General features: G+C 40.7%; 1 protein-coding gene across 1 annotated transcript; it reads left to right on the top strand.

The window, feature by feature from the left end:
* The first annotated feature begins 581 nt into the window (after positions 1–581).
* Positions 582–15,927, top strand: LOC128404248 (vomeronasal type-2 receptor 26-like). Its single transcript, XM_053369741.1, has 6 exons — positions 582–658; positions 2,219–2,504; positions 3,524–4,405; positions 5,825–6,052; positions 8,131–8,257; positions 15,026–15,927. The coding sequence occupies exons 1-6, from the start codon at positions 582–584 to the stop codon at positions 15,925–15,927; spliced, it is 2,502 nt and encodes an 833-aa protein (XP_053225716.1).
* Positions 15,928–17,261: the final 1,334 nt, after the last annotated feature.

Consider the following 17,261-nt stretch of genomic DNA (forward strand, 5'->3'; position numbering starts at 1 on the left):
TGCCATCCACCGCACAAATATTTTGCTATACTGATTATTTCCTCTGTAATTATCCAAATTACTATGTTTGATTCAGCTGGCCAAAGCTCTGTGGCTTTCCAGAAGACAACAGGCAACCCCCCTCAAAAAAACAACAACTCATATTGATATGATTTTATAACCACACTGTGCCATTGCCAGATACAGTTAGGGACTTGAGACAGGCAGAAATTTAATGCAGATAGTTCCACCTTTGAGTTGTGTAGGTCAGGTTCCCAACTGGCATTCAAGACATGCTTTGTTCACCTGCTAAATATTAAATATAAGCTGGACATAGGTCAAATGATATATCTTTTCACAGCAGGCAGCCATCTAAGTCATCTTGTTCAAACTAGGCTTGCAAGGTTAACCATGCGGTAGAGTGTGTGGAGGAAATTACATCTGGCTCTCACTCCATCAGGAAGATGAGCATTGTGATGTTACTGTTGCTATTGCTACCTCGTATGACCTGCAAAGTATTAGATTATCAATGCAAAGGAAATAATCCTGGGCACATTTCACAGGAATGGTATCAGCCAAGCAAAATAATCATTGGCGGAATAATGTCTCATCTCATCTTCCTTTTATCTGAACTTTCTTTCCAGATGCACCCTTCAGAGGAAGAGATTAATGCCCATCTGTAAGAAATTATTTTTCCCATGCACCCTTGAAGAGAGGTTGGCTTTTGTTTTGGCTTTTATTTACGTTTTTATGTCTATGAATGATTAATTACGTAGTAAATATGGAATTGCTTGTGACGGTGATTTCTGACTCATCCTTTACTCTAAAGATCCAAGGCAGGTTGCAAGAATTATTTTTTTTTAAAAAATATATTAAACAGAGATTAAAATAAATTACAGTCACAAGAATCTCTATTTCAGTTGTCAAAGGTCAGGGTAAATAGGTGTGTCTTAAAATTTTGATTCAGATAAAATAGAAAGGTATTAATAAATGCATTTATTGTTGGTACCTGACATTTTTTTCATTCAAAATTTATATACTGTTTGATTTTAATAAAATATAGAAAACAAACATTAAAATTGTATCTAAAATCACTTAAAACAGATATTTAGAAACTTTCAAAGCTAAGTAAAGTAAACAATAAGATAAAACAGCTTTTAAGAAATGTATCTTTTGCTTTCCAAAACAACCAACCAACCAACCAAAAATGTTCTAAGAACGCAATGGAACGAATAAAGTGAAGGTGCCCTTTATCAGATTTGAAGCAAGAACTGTCAATGAACAAACACCACCTTCTCACTGTCTTCCAAACTTCACAGGATATTTTCAGGGGGAAGGGAGTAGATGTTGGAGATTGCAAAACTGTGTGCTTATAGATTTCATGTATTTTCCTACTGTCTCCAAATAAGTTTCTTTCAAATTAATGAAGTACACAACAATAAAGGGCATTAATAACAGGACCTTTGAGTCGTTAAATTTCTAAAAGACAATTTCACTCTTCTCCGGTTATGTCATATAAGCTAAATCATATATGGGATGGCTATGATACCTATTCATTTATTTGCTTCCAGATTTGTTTCATTTTCATTTGTTTTAAAATTACGGCTTCTTCAGGAAGATCTGTTGAAATAAAGTAAAAACAGAGGGGAAATGTTTCAGCAGACTTGTGTTTCTTGTATATATTTTTTAAAAAGTTGCCCATGCATTTTGCAACTACTGGCACAGAACTTTTCAGAATGAAATTTCATCAGGAAGTTTGAGGTTTTCTACAGTTGTAAGAATGGACTTGTATATCGCTGCCCCCCCCCCGCCAATTTTTCTGCTGGACCAGCTCTGATGAAGAGTGTTGGTTTCTTTGCTTCTTCAAACTTTTCAATAACAAAAATCTATGATGAAAATACTCTCTGGGTTGAGAATGTTGAATTGTAGGGAGGGCGTTGCCTCAACCATTTCTGGTATGTGTCACCCCCCACCCCAACAAAAATGGTTCCATTTGGGCAATCTGGCTCCTGGACCAAAGCAATTTGCCAGCTCTCATGAACAGGTAACCCCCACCCCACCCCACCCCACTTTGTATCGATGGCAAGAGAATGTATCATTTGGGAAACTATATTTGATGGGTCTCACCTTCATGTTATAGTATCTGCAGCTCAGCACCGGCGAGTTAGAGTTGAACACTACATGGATAACATGTTGATTTCTCCCTTCAATGATGAGCATGTATTTCTCTATTTTGTAGGATGGTCCCAAAGTTTTATCAGCACATCCTGGCCTTGGCATTCGCCATAAAAGAGATCAATGAGTTTCCCTTGCACAACACCACTATTGGGTTGCACGTTGATGATAGCTACTACAATGCAAAGATGACCTACCGTACCACTCTGGAACTGCTCTTCAAATCACCCCATTTTCTCCCAAATTACAAATGTGGCAGCAGAACACACCTAATGGGAGTCATTGGTGGACTTCGGTCTGATACCTCCTCACAGATGGCAGATGTCTTGGGACGTTACAAGATTCCACAGGTGAGGAGTTCATGGGGAAGTATTTTCAAAATGATGAATATTTTATTTTTAGATTTATATTCCATTTTTTGCACAGGCCGTGCAATGGTTTATAATAAAACTAGTAAATAAAGGGGCAGATGGGGATTGTCCACCTGGGAAGGTAGCCCATATTCAAAACAAATAAACAAACAAACAAACAAAAACATCTTGCTCTGCTTTCCTTTGGACCACAACAGCATGGCCAAGAGGGCGGACTTGTCATCTAGGCAGCCCAGGCCCTCCATATACACTGCCCAGGCTTGCACCCTGGGGAGGTCACTTTGGTGTTGCTAACACAGTGGTTTAGCTTCAACTCCTTGTCTCTCAAGGAAGATGGATGCCAACAAGTAAACCAGAATCTATCAGAAGCACAATCCGTAAACAACAATCACTAATAACAAAACTCTCCTACAAATGCCCTCAGAAAATGTGTGTTGTGAGTAAGAGGATGGATTGAGGTCAATAAATACATGAAATCATGGAAGATGGGGAAGGTGGTAGGGTAGTTAAACTGATCATGGAGCTGGAGGACAGTCTTATTAGATTAGCCTGCCTGCCTCACCTTGGAGGTAACATGGCAAGAAGTCTGATTCTGAATGCCCAGGTGGTATTCCACCCCCCCTCCAAGAACTCTCTAGCTCTCTTGGCTGCTTGACTAATGATTAGCTTGCCACTCTCCTTCATGCTTTCATAATTTCCTGAGTAGATTATTGCAATAAAATCTGTTTGGGACTGCTCTTGAAGAAATATACAGAACTCACAGGCTGGACACCAGTCTGATGTTTGTTTAGAGGTGCACACTACGTAGAATGGAACATTGTGTCCATATTTGTTTCTGGGTGCAATTCCAACTACTGACTCTGGCCTTGGAAATAATAAAAAAATGCATCTAGAATTTATTGCAAGAATAAAACCATGGAATGATAAGTGTTGGACAGCAGTGATTCCTTACAGAGTCTTCAGATAAATACCTGTCTATTACTTTTTTTATATTTTAGTTTTCTTATGGCTCATTTCATCCAGCAGTGAATGATCACATTGGGTTCCCCTCCTTTTACCGCATGGTTCCCAATGAATCTCTACAGTACCAAGGAATTGTCCAGTTACTTCTGCATTTCAAATGGAAATGGATTGGTTTGATGAGTTTTGATGATGATGGGGGACAGCATTTCCTGCAGACTATAGAAGCCATGCTTTCCGAGAATGGCATCTGCTCAGCCTTCACAAACAAAGTTCCAGCTAATATCCGTATATTGGAAATGGGGGATATGAACAAATACATATTGGAAAGTATTCCTATTTTTAGGGACAGCAAAGCCAATGCGATCGTTATATATGGGAAAACGTCAAACCTCAGGTGGTTGGCTGCCATTATCTTTGGGATCAAAGAGTCGCTTGCTGGTAATCTTTACTACAATGCAAAGGCACCTTTTGGGAAAGTATGGATTACGACAGCCCAGATTGATTTAGCACTCTTTCTATTCCAAAGAAACTGGGATATCCAGGTGTTCCACGGAGCCATCTCCTTCACAATTCCTTCAAAAGACATTCCAGGTTTCCAAACATTTGTTCAGAGTGTGAGTCCTACCCAATCAAAAGGGGATGGCTTTATCAAAGATTTCTGGGAGCAAGCATTTGACTGCTTTGTTCCAAATTCTGGTGGCTCTACAGATATTGATGGAGTGTGTACTGGTGAGGAGAAGCTGGAGAACCTTCCTGCGCAATTTTTTCAGTTGAAGATGACAGGCCATAGCTATAGTATCTATAATGCTGTTTATGCTGTAGTCCATGCCTTACGTGCCAAATACTCAGCTAGCTCCAACCACAGAAAAATTGAGAGTAGAGGCAAGCTGCATTCTTGGCAAGTGGAGCCCTGGCAGGTAAATGACTCCTCACTCACAAACATCTATGACTTGGGCTAGAGCATTATAGTGGCACACAGAATAGTATGCATGGATTTTGTTTTGAGCTCTCTTCAAAAAATAGGTCCAAGAGCTAGTAAGACTCATCACATCAATTTTCTTTCTGTAGTTTCCATATATTGTTTAGACCAGTGGTGTCCAAACTTTTTTCAAAGAGGGCAAGATTAGATGAAGTGAAGGGCCGTGGGGGCCAACCAAAGGGCCAACCAAAGTTGTTGACCTTTTGACCTTTTTGGGGGGTTGGAGTTGTCAAGCTTCTTTTAGGATTGAAGTTGTTAAGGGTTTTTTTTAGGATTTTACCCCAGGAAATAATCTGCCAGAGGGGCTAGATTAAACTGGCTGGCGGGCTGGATTAGGCCCCCGAAATGGACTTTGGACATGCCTAGTTTAGACAAACCTGCTCAGATGCTTAGAAAGTTAAGGTAATTTGAATCTGTTTCAGTATTTTAACTTTAGTGTGTTTTAAAGTTGGGCAGTAATTTTCCCTTGATTTCCTTGTCTCATCTTTTTGTAAACTGCTTTGCGTATGCCCACTTTTGCCTCCTAGCCTTCCTGCCACTGGCAATGTATCCCCAGGAAGGTGTTCCCACAAAATGACACAGCTCTCAGACCGGGAAAAACCCAGTATACCTGAAAAACCCAGTATACCTGAAGGAGCGTCTCCAGCCCCATTGTTCTACTTGGACACTGAGGTCCAGCGCCAAGGGCCTTCTGGCGGTTCCCTCACTGCGAGAAGCCAAGTTACAGGGAACCAGGCAGAGGGCCTTCTCGGTGGTGGCACCTGCCCTGTGGAACGCCCTCCCACCAGATGTCAAAGAGAAGAACAACTACCAGACTTTTAGATGACATCTGAAGGCAGCCCTGTTTAGGGAAGCTTTTAATGACTGATGTTTTATTGATGGTAGGGATGCGGGTGGCGCTGTGGGTTAAACCACAGAGCCTAGGGCTTGCCTATCAGAAGGTCAGTGGTTCGAATTCCTGTGACGGGGTGAGCTCCGGTTGCTCAGTCCCTGCTCCTGCCAACCTAGCAGTTCGAAAGCAGTCAGAATGCAAGTAGATAAATAGGTACCACTCCAGCGGGAAGGTAAACGGCGTTTCTGTGCGCTGCTCTGGTTCGCCAGAAGTGGCTTAGTCATGCTGGCCACATGACCCGGAAGCTGTATGCTGGCTCCCTCGGCCAATGAAGCGAGATGAGTGCCGCAACCCCATAGTCGTCCGCAACAGGACCTAATGGTCAGGAGTCCCTTTACCTTTACTTTACTAGGCTATATTTCTGAGCAGATATGCTTAGCATGAGCTGGAAATGGTTTATGTATATCTTGCTGAGAATATTCTGTCTCTTATGGGGCTCTTTGTTCTATTTCTCTCCTTGTGTAGCTCCATTCATTGCTTAGGAACAACCCACTCAACAACACTGTTGGAGACGAAATTATGTTCAATGAACATGGGGAATTTGTAGCTGGATTTGATGTTACAAACATAGTCACCTTCCCAAACAATTCCTATGCTAGAATCAAAGTGGGAAGGCTGGATCCTCAGGCTGCTCCGGACAAAGCACTCACTATCAACGAGGAGAAACTTGAGTGGCACAGAGACTTGTCTCAGGTGCAGAGCATTGGCAGAGCATCTCGTATGATATCATTGACATCCATCCATGGGCTGGCATCCGTTTAAAATAAATGGATACAAATTTTGTTTCATACAATCAATGACATTCATTGGCTTGGCATAATATTAGCACATTATTCCAATTAATAAATAACAATGTATCTTGAATAAGGGTGGTAATTTGTTGGTTTGTTTTTGAACTTAAAGTAATTTTGTATGCTGTCCATCACCTTGCTGGTTTTTTGTTTTAATAGAAGAAGGCAGCCTACAATTATACACAAGCGCACACACAGATATATAATGAGTGATATCATTACTAGAGAAATGCCACCCTAAGGGAGCTGGGCATGTTTAGCCTGGAGAAGAGGAGGTTAAGGGGGGATATGATAGCCATGTTCAAATATATAAAAGGATGTCATATAGAGGAGGGAGAAAGGTTGTTTTCTGCTGCTCCAGAGAAGCGGACACGGAGCAATGGATCCAAACTGCAGGAAAGAAGATTCCATCTAAACATTAGGAAGAACTTCCTGACAGTAAGAGCTGTTTGACAGTGGAATTTGCTGCCAAGGAGTGTGGTGGAGTCTCCTTCTTTGGAGGTCTTTAAGCAGAGGCTTGACAACCATATGTCAGGAGTGTTCTGATGGTGTTTCCTGCTTGGCAGGGGGTTGGACTCGATGGCCCTTGTGGTATATTCCAACTCTATGATTCTATGATTCTATAAGGAAGAAATTCATTGTGAAAACTCTTTAATTATTTATTAAAATGCTTGCACAGTGGTACCTCAGGTTACAGACGCCTCAGGTTGCAGACTCCACTAACCCAGAAATAGTACCTTGGGTTAAGAACTTTGCTTCAGGATGAGAACAGAAATTGCGCTCTGGTGGCAACGGGAGGCCCCATTAGCTAAAGTGGTATCTCAGGTTAAGAACAGTCTCAGGTTAAGAACAGACCTCCAGAACGAATTAAGTTCTTAACCCAAGGTACCACTGTACACCTCAATTTCATTGAAAAGAACTGAAGTTTATATATACGGAATTATATATACAGAATAATAACCATCATGCCATCACCATCATCAGATCATAAACCATTACAGAAGGCATCTGAATAAAAGTTTTCAGTATGCATTTAAAGGTCAATATAGAAGCTGCATTCTGAATCTCCATTGGAAGAGTGTTCTACAAGGCTGGGCCAATGGCACTCAATTTCTTGTCAGTGTCAACTGAATCAATGTGGGGGACAACCAGTGACACTGTCAGGAATGAGCCAGCTCCTAGTGGAACGTTAGAGCCTGTGGCAGAACAGAGAGGCTCAGATTTGACTCCTCTGAGCATTGGAGCGCAGCCAAAGCTCTCAGGAAATTCAAACAGGAGCGAATAGAGACATGGGTAGCCTGTCAGAAAAGGAAGAGGCTGGAGCTAATCCAGTAAGTGTGGAGAATCGGTGAAGGGATGGGCTGTTAGACAGGAAGCAAAACAAGAGACGTAAGGTTCATGAGTTCAATATCTTCTGTCATCATAGGAAGGAGTCTTCAGAAGGGTCAACTTGAGTAATGATGCCGGAGGCTTTGTTAGAGCCATCCGGAGCTATCTGTTTGTTTTTGCAATAAATCCTCCTTTTTAATTACCTATGCTTACTGTGTTATCAAGCTGAGAACTGGGACTTCTGAAAGACTCTGAGCTGGGATATATTTGTTCAGGAAGTCCCTAGACCTAGATTTTGAACCTGGCTTTGTAGCAAACAGGAAGCCACTGCAGAAGATTGGTGCTGGTCACTAAGAGACTGTAGATATTTTAGCCCATCTTATCTTGCTATTTCTAAGTACCCTTTGGTACTTTCTAGTTATTGAAAGTACCCTTTGGTACTTTCTAGTTATTGAAAAAAATATAGTACAAGGTTTGCCATGGACAGAGATTTCTTTATCATGTTTTCCTCTTATTCCAATAGTAAGCATTGCCCACACTCTCTGCACTGTCTCTGTAGTCACATATGTTAATGTTTAAAATTAATCAACCCTTCTTTGTAAAATGAAAACAATTAATTCCATGGAAAATTATTCCTTCATCAATGTATAGGTGCCTCCATTCTCCTTATGCAATGATAAATGCTATCCTGGGTACAGCAGAAAAAAGAAGGAGGGGATGAAATTTTGTTGCTACGATTGTTATCCATGCCCAGAGGAAATGATCTCAACACAGGAAGGTAGGAGACATGTTTAAATATTTCTAATGAAAAGTCTAGACCGTTCTTGGAGGCGGATGCCTGAGATTTAGCCTGTAGATTATTTTCAATAGTGTTTTTATGGGGATGGGAAGGAGATGGAAAAGTTGCTTCAGCAAAAAAAACCCAACAGCATATTGTATGACCCTTTAATAATGTTTGAAACAGACTTCCGGAGGCGGCGCGAAACAGCAATGGCGGTCCTCTTCAGTTGTTGAAGAGGGGCTCCGCGGAAAAGGGTCGTGCGCTGCGGCACAGCGACGACCCGTTTAGGAAAACCACGGGTAGAGTGAGCCCGTGGCCGTGGGATTCGGCGGGCACCAGGAGCGACCTCGGATACGCAGAAGGGACCCCGTAAGGGGCTCCGGAACGTGGAGGGGGTAGCGGTGCTGTGAATCCATCGCTCTTTCCGCGGAAGCGAAGCCGCGCGGCTGCTGCTGATGAGCGCTGACCTTTCTTCTTTGAACATTTGATTGGAAACAACAAACTCGTGAGTAAGAAATTTGAGGCTTTATTTGGACATCAAATTGGTGAATTTCGGCTGAAAGCGGGAGACGCTAAAAAGGAAGTCAGTCTTCCGTCCCTGTTTAAAGTACTGAGCAAAGTTTTTTTAAAGCGGAAGCGTTGAAAGGAGTTTAAAAGAAGTTGGAACTTACCCTGCAAGTTTGGATTTGATTGTGAGACTGTGCTATACCTCTCTATATTTTGTGGATTATAAAGTTATAAGCCCCAGCTCACGGGCTGCCTGGATACAAAGTAACATCAGACTGTGGCAACTGTGTATAGAGACATAAAGTTACATTGGGCTACTTTGCAGTTACAAAAAAGGAACTGTTGTTCACACCTTCGCAAAGAACCTTTATCATCTGCAGTTTAAAGTGAATTTAGAGGGTTTCCCCCCCTTATTTTGGATTTTACCATATTTGGGAATTAAATGGTGGAAACTTTTGGGGAGCTCCCCCTGCTGGATTGTGGAAATATAAACCTCTGAGAACTGCTGGTTGTTTTGGAAATCTTTTTGCCTGGATGATTGCTTTTCCCATGGGATTTACAATTTGACCTTGAAACCTAGACAGTTGTGGAATGAGTGTGGCAGGAAAAACAAGGGCTGCCAAGAAAGCAAAACAAACTGAACTATTGCAATCAACTTTGCCTGTGCAGCCACGTAGATCATCTGTTCCAATTGTGACAGGTCTGCAAGAAGGACAATTTAAACAGCCAGTTTTGGAGGATATGGCTGCAGGAGGATTAGACCCTATTTCTAAAGAAATATTGGATCAACTGGCAGCATTAAATAAGAAAGCTGATGAACAAGCGGCTAAATTTGACCAGGTTACAGCAACGATTAATAAGTTGACAGACCAAGTTGCTCAAAACACACAGGCGATAGGAAATTTTGAAAAGACTATATCAGAGAACCGAAAATTAGCTGAGGACGCAAACACGAAAGCAGACCAAAACAAAAAAAGGATTGAGGAATTAAGAGGGGAAGTAAGACCACTGAGTAGACAGGTCACTGAACAACAGGCCTATCTGTCTATGGCGGAGCTGAAAAACCGGGAAAGTAATCTTAGGATTAGAAATATTCCAGAACTAGAAAAGGAAGATTTGGCTGGCTTTTTGACTGCAGAAATATCCAAGTTCTGGGGTTTGGCAGAAGAGAAAGACTTCAAAATCGTCACCGCTTTTAGATTGGGAAGAGTGGCCAAGAAAGATAAACCAAGGGATTGCTTGATCATATTGAGATACAAGCAAGAAAAAGACAACATACTTGGCCTACATTTTAAAAACCCATTGGTGATACAGGGAAAGACAGCAGAAATCTTCAGAGACATACCAAAACAATTGTTGGACTTAAGAACTACATACAAGGATCTGGCAAGATTATTAAGAAACAACACAATCCCTTACAGGTGGGAATTCCCCCAAGGATTATCTTTTAATTTGAAAGGGAAGAAGGTGAGAATCAGAACAGCAGAAGAGCAAGAAAAATTCCTAAACGATCACGGGGAGGACCTTCGAAAAGGGACAGCAGGTACCTGGCCACCCCCCACGCCTGGTACAAAAGATCCACCTCCAGACATAGACGAGAAGGGAGACAACCCCATTGGCTAACAAGCTGATCCAGGATGTCTCTGCAGCTTTTTAGTTGGAATATCCATGGGGCAAATTCCCCTGAAAAAAGGAAAAGGATTTTTCACATTTTGAGGAAAGAACAACTAGACGTCATTTGTCTCCAGGAAACCCATGTGACTAGGCTCCACAGAAGAGTGCTAATAAACAAGCGACTAGGCCAAGAATTTATTTCATCAGCTAAAGAAAAGAAAAGGGGAGTCGTGATATATGCAAAGGAGAGCCTAGCACCAAAATTTGTGTTCAAAGATGAACAAGGAAGAATTTTGGCGATCGAAATACAATCACAAGGAGAAAAATTTTTGATAATTGGAATTTATGCACCAAATGAGGGGAAATCTGAATTTTATGGGAAGCTGCATGAGACAATGCTGGACCATATGGACTATAATAACATCATTCTGATGGGAGATATGAATGGGGTTGTCTCCACACACATGGATAAGTCACAAAATCAAAATGTGACTAAAGATGGCAGACTACCAAAGACTTTTTTTGAACTCACAGACAATATGGACTTGATTGATATCTGGAGGACAAAGAACCCCCTAGGTAGAGAGGGAACATTCTTTTCTGAGGCCCACCTATCCTGGACAAGAATCGACCAAATCTGGATATCTAGAGGACTGGCACCCAAGACCAAAAAAGTAGAGATCTGCCCTAAAACTTGCTCCGACCATAACCCCTTGAAAATGGACTTGAGACTTACACCAGCTGGATCCTTCAGATGGAGAATGAATGATGCATTGTTTAGAGACCAGGAGATAGTGAAGAAGGCCCAAAAGACGATGAAAGACTACTTTGAACTAAATTTGAACACTTCGGTGGAAAAAAAAACAATCTGGGACGCAAGCAAAGCTGTTATGAGAGGGTTTCTGATACAGCAGAATTCTATTAAGAAAAAACTCTGGAACGGTAAAAAGGACAAGATCTTGGAAAGGATAAAAGACGGAGAGAAAAAGTTGAGACTAAATCCAAAATCAAAAGAAGTTTTGAGAGAAATAAAATTCCATCAAGCACAATATGCAAAACTGATAAATCAAGAAGTTGAATGGAAAATCAAACAGATGAAACAAAGATCATTTGAATCGGCAAATAAATGTGGGAAGCTGCTATCATGGCAGCTGAAAAAGAGACAAAAACTGAACTTTGTTACCAATCTAGAGGTTGAAGGAGAATGTATTCAGAAACCAGAGGAAATTAGAAAGTGTTTCCAGAGATATTTTAAAAAATTGTTTTCCCAAGGACCCCAAGTGGAGACTGAAATAAATAAATTTTTAAAAAGCTATGGCCTACAAAAACTAACACAAGACAAACAAACTGACCTGAATTATAAAATAACCCAACAGGAAATCGAAAATGCCATTCAGAACATGCAACTAGGCAAATCCCCGGGCCCAGATGGACTTACCTCCAAATACTATAAGATATTGAAGGAATACCTGACTCAGCCATTGATGGAGGTATGTAATCAAATTATGGAAGGGAAGGGGGCACCAGAATCGTGGAAAGAGGCATTCATCACTTTGATACCAAAATTGGAATCTGAAAAGACTCAACTTAAGAACTACCGTCCCATCTCACTCCTAAACGTGGATTACAAGATTTTTGCTGACATTTTGGCAAATAGATTGAAAAAAGTCTTAAATGGAGTTATTCATAAAGACCAAGCAGGCTTTCTCCCTGGCAGGCATTTGTCAGATAATACTAGGAACATTGTCGACGTTCTGGAACTTCTACAGACAAATTTGAATACAAAAGCAGTTTTGATATTTATAGACGCGGAGAAGGCCTTTGACAATATATCTTGGAAATTTATGAAGAAGAATTTGGAAGGGATGGGAGTGGGAAGGGCGTTCCAAAATGGCATAGATGCAATATATTCAGAACAAAAGGCTAAATTGATAGTAAACAATGTGGTGACAGAAGAGTTTAAAATTGAAAAAGGAACACGACAGGGGTGCCCCCTATCACCCTTGCTATTTATTTCTGTCCTTGAGGTTTTGCTAAATTTGATCAGGAAGGATCAGCAGGTGGAAGGAATACAGGTCGGAGGAAAACAATATAAACTGAAGGCCTTTGCAGATGACTTGGTTTTGACATTACAGGAGCCGGTGTCCAGCACAAAAAGAGTATTGGAATTAATTTCTGAGTTTGGTCGGGTGGCGGGATTCAAGTTAAACAAACAAAAAACTAAGGTTTTGGCAAAAAACTTGACACCTTTAGAAATAGATGGGTTTCAGAAGGAAACAGAACTAAACGTTGTTAATAAAGTGAAATACCTGGGGGTCAACTTGACTGGGAAAAATTTGAATCTGTTTAAAGATAATTATGAAAAATGTTGGTCTGAAATTAAAAAGGATCTAGAAATCTGGTCAAGATTGAAACTTTCCTTGTTGGGAAGAATTGTAGCAGTAAAGATGAATGTATTGCCAAAAATGCTGTTTCTGTTCCAGACCCTACAGATCGTGGACAGAGTGGAATGTTTTGGAAAGTGGCAGAGGGACATTATGAAGTTTGTCTGGCAGGGCAAAAAGCCCCGAATAAAATTTAAAATATTAACAGATGCAAAGGAAAGAGGGGGTTTTGCCCTGCCGGACTTAAGGTTGTATTATGAAGCTGCATCCCTCTGCTGGCTGAAAGATTGGTTTTTGCTAGAAAACACTGATGTCCTAGATCTGGAAGGGTTCAACAATGCTTTTGGGTGGCATGCATATTTGTGGTACGACAAGGTAAAGTCTCATAAGTTGTTTAAAAACCATATTGTAAGGAAATCTCTGTTTTCTGTCTGGACTAAATACAAGGACTTATTTGAAAACAAGACTCCGAGGTGGTTATCACCGATGGAGGCTAAAGCCACAAAAATACTTAATATGGGGGGTGGCTGGGCAAAATACTGTGAAATAATAGAAAGAGTGGGTGACACTTGGAGGTTGCAGAGCTTTGAAAAATTGAAAGGGAAGGTGCGAGACTGGTTTCACTATGCCCAAATTTTAGAGATCTTTAAAAAAGATAAAAAAATTGGTTTCCAGGTGGAAAAATCAAAATTAGAACTAGAATTACTTGAACCTAAGACGAAAGTGCTTTCAAGAATGTACAACTTGCTGCTTAAATGGAATACTCAAGATGAGACAGTCAAATCAGCCATGATAAAATGGGCACAAGATATTGGATACAACATTATGTTTGAGGACTGGGAAAGGTTATGGACCACCGGTATGAAATTTACGGCATGTAGTGCCTTAAAGGAAAATATTATGAAAATGATGTACAGGTGGTACATGACCCCAGTCAAACTTGCAAAGATATACCATTTGTCTGATAATAAATGTTGGAAATGTAAGGAGGCTGAAGGAACTTTTTACCACCTCTGGTGGACATGCCCGAGGGTGAAGGCCTTCTGGGAAATGATTTATAACGAGTTGAAAAAGGTATTTAAGTATACCTTTCAGAAGAAACCAGAGGCCTTCCTCTTGGGCATTGTGGGCCAGAGGATACCTAAGAAAGACAGAACCTTCTTTCTATATGCAACGACTGCAGCAAGAATTCTCATAGCTAAATACTGGAAGGCACAGGAGCTACCCACACTGGAAGAATGGCACACACAACTGATGGACTATATGCAACTAGCCGAAATGACTGGCAGAATCCGAGACCTGGGAGAAGAGGCTGCGGAAGAGGATTGGAAAAAATTTAAGGACTATTTACAAAAACATTATAAGATATATGAATGTTAAAAATTTGCTAAGGTTTGAGGTAAATATGCTTCAGTATTGAAATTCGGAGTTGATAGAAACAAAGTTAATGATTGAGAAAAGTTTTAATTTCAGAGTGAATAATTAGATGAAAATACAAAAACACAGGAAACAAGGTATTAATTTGCTGTTTATATTTATTATAAAGAATGCAGGGATGGAGGAGATGGGGAAGTCCAGTGGATGATGAAAAAAAAAAAAAAAGACTTCGAAAAATGAATTTTTTCTTGTTTAATTTCTTTTTCTTTCTGTAAAACCGCTTTTGTTGTGTTATTGATGATGGATTTAGATTCTGGAAAAAAGCAATAAAAAAATTTATAAAAAAAAAAAAATAATGTTTGAAACAATTGATCATTTGTTGAAATCTTGGAACTCTACCAAAAAGAGGTGGGAAGGAGAGAAAAGCATAGATCTGCACAATAGAAAGCTGGATCACTTTGGCTGAATTAACGCAAAGGAGCCAGGCAAGGGGTCTAGTGAGCTTTTGACGCTGCCTAAAGCACTGACAAAGATGGGGAATAGTAATAGTTATATGTCTATATATATATACTGTATGTTATATACTGTAAAAGGGAAGAGAAGGCTCGGGAAATCTCAATTGAAATCAACCCATTTTCCCTATCTCCAAATAGCCTGCCACACCACAAGTCTTTCTTTACTCAGTAGGGTTAAAGAACCCTGACAAACCACATGTTTCTTATGCAGAATGAATTAGAATTAATCCCTGGAAACAATTACCAAGACTAAAAATACCGATTTAGGTGGACTCATAGAAACTTGGTTCTGATTACTGATGTTATCTTTTATACACACACACACACACACACACACACACACACACACACACATCTTTTTCTTCCAGATTTGGATTACTGTACCAGATGCCCCGAAGATCACTTCCCTAATAATCGTAGAGATCACTGCATCCCCAAGATTCAAAGTTTTCTTTCTTTTGAAGATACTTTGGGCATTACTTTGACTTCTCTGGCTCTTCTCTTTGCCCTGATCACAGCTCTGGTGCTTGCAGTCTTCATCAAGCAGCGGGACACTCCCATCGTCAAAGCCAACAATCGGAGCCTCACCTACCCTCTCCTTGCCTCTCTCCTCCTCTGCTTCCTCTGCGCTTTGCTATTCATCGGCCAACCCAAGAAAATCACCTGCCTCCTCAGACAAACAGCTTTTGGCATCATCTTCTCGATTGCTGTCTCTTCCGTTTTGGCTAAGACGATTACAGTGGTTGTGGCTTTCATGGCCTCCAAGCCAGGGAACATTTTCCGGAAATGGGTGGGGAAAAGATTGGCACATTCTGTCGTATTGTGTTGCTCCCTCGTTCAAGTCGCCGTTTGTGCTCTTTGGCTGGGTTTTTCTCCCCCATTCCCAGATTTGGACAGTCACTCAGTGTATGGAGAAATCATAATTGAATGTAATGAAGGGTCAGTCACCATGTTCTACTGTGTCCTGGGTTATATGGGCTTTCTAGCCACTGTCAGCTTCACGGTGGCTTTCCTTGCTAGGAAGCTGCCAGACAGTTTCAATGAAGCCAAGTTCATCACCTTCAGCATGTTGGTCTTCTGCAGTGTGTGGCTCTCCTTTGTTCCAACTTACCTGAGCACCAAGGGGAAGTACATGGTGGCCGTGGAGGTCTTCTCCATCCTGTCATCTGGCTCAGGTTTACTGAGCTGTATCTTTGCTCCTAAATGCTACATTATTGTTTTTAGGCCTGATCTGAACAAAAAGGAGCAGCTAATAAGGAAGAAACGTTAACGTTTCAAATATTCAGATCATTTTCTTCATTTTTATTTATTTTCTGTGAAAGTCAGCTTCCCTGTGCAATGTCTAATTTTGGACCGTCCTTTTGAAATATCTGAAGCATTCTTCTCACATACACAAAACAAACAGCCATTGAAATTTATGTAGAATGAAACCTTCATATGCCTTTTTGAGTAATGCCTTCCTCAGTATTGAATTTTGTTCCTGTTTGCTTGGTGAAGTATAGTAAATTGTAGAATTTGAAAGTAAAATGTTGAACAGACTAATCCATAGTGTCCTTATTTCCCCATTCCTATTTTTTGTGTATATGTGAGTCTTTAACTACAAAATTTCACTTGTGCTTTAGAGCCACAACAGCCATTTCGTGTCATGCCAGCCCTCTATTGGAAGCCATTTTGTATCATGTGAAGCATACAATGGTTGCTATTTTGTTACTTGTGCTCATATACATTCTCAAAATCCTAGCTCCCTTGGCTCATAGCTTATAGCTCACATTCCATGTACTTTTATAAGTACAAAATCTACTAATAAAAGCCTGGAGGACTCCAGTGATCATATATCACTCCAAAATACATATTATTTTGATATGAGGAATTATCTTGCGATAACCAGTGGAAATTGAGGACAAGGGACAGGGCAGGGAGTGTGGGAAATGACACACCACCAAGGGGGCTTTGTTATTTGCCATAATGCCATTGGAGAGCAGGAGTTCAACTGTAACTTTGACATATCTAATAGAAATATCCCTGTATCCAGACCTTTTCTATCCTTGTGGTCACTGTGGGTCACTTTCATGTCACCACTCAGCTGAAGACCAACTAGAGAGCTGAAGAAGTTTGATTTGAAATCTCACCAACATGTTTGAATCAGCAGCTAGTGATGCCACCCTGTAATTATCCAAATTACTGTATTTTATTCAGCTGGCCAACTCTGCAGGGACTTTTCAGTGGGGTGGTGGTGCAGAAAATAAGCATGCCTGGAAGGATTTTATACTACCCCACTGTAAAATTGCCAGCTACAGGTAGGGGGATTGGAGAGAGGCAAGGCTTGAGATCTAACAGGTCAAGAGTCAGATTATTGTATTGCAATTGATGTGAAGGGACATTCACCCTCTTGATGGTAAATGCAAGGTAGATACGAGATACAGGTCCCTTAAAGTGTATTTTCGAAAGAGACCGGCAGCAGAGCTAATTTTTTCAATCCAAGCTAGCAATAATAACTGTACCCTAGAGCATCAGAAAGAAATCTCAGTTCAGAGCTTCCTATGGCCATCAGGACGAGGTTTGAGATGTTGCTCTTGCTCTTGCTACCACATACGGCTTGCAAAG

Source organism: Podarcis raffonei, chromosome 16 (assembly GCF_027172205.1).
Source record: "Podarcis raffonei isolate rPodRaf1 chromosome 16, rPodRaf1.pri, whole genome shotgun sequence".
In the NCBI taxonomy this organism is placed as follows: domain Eukaryota; kingdom Metazoa; phylum Chordata; class Lepidosauria; order Squamata; family Lacertidae; genus Podarcis; species Podarcis raffonei.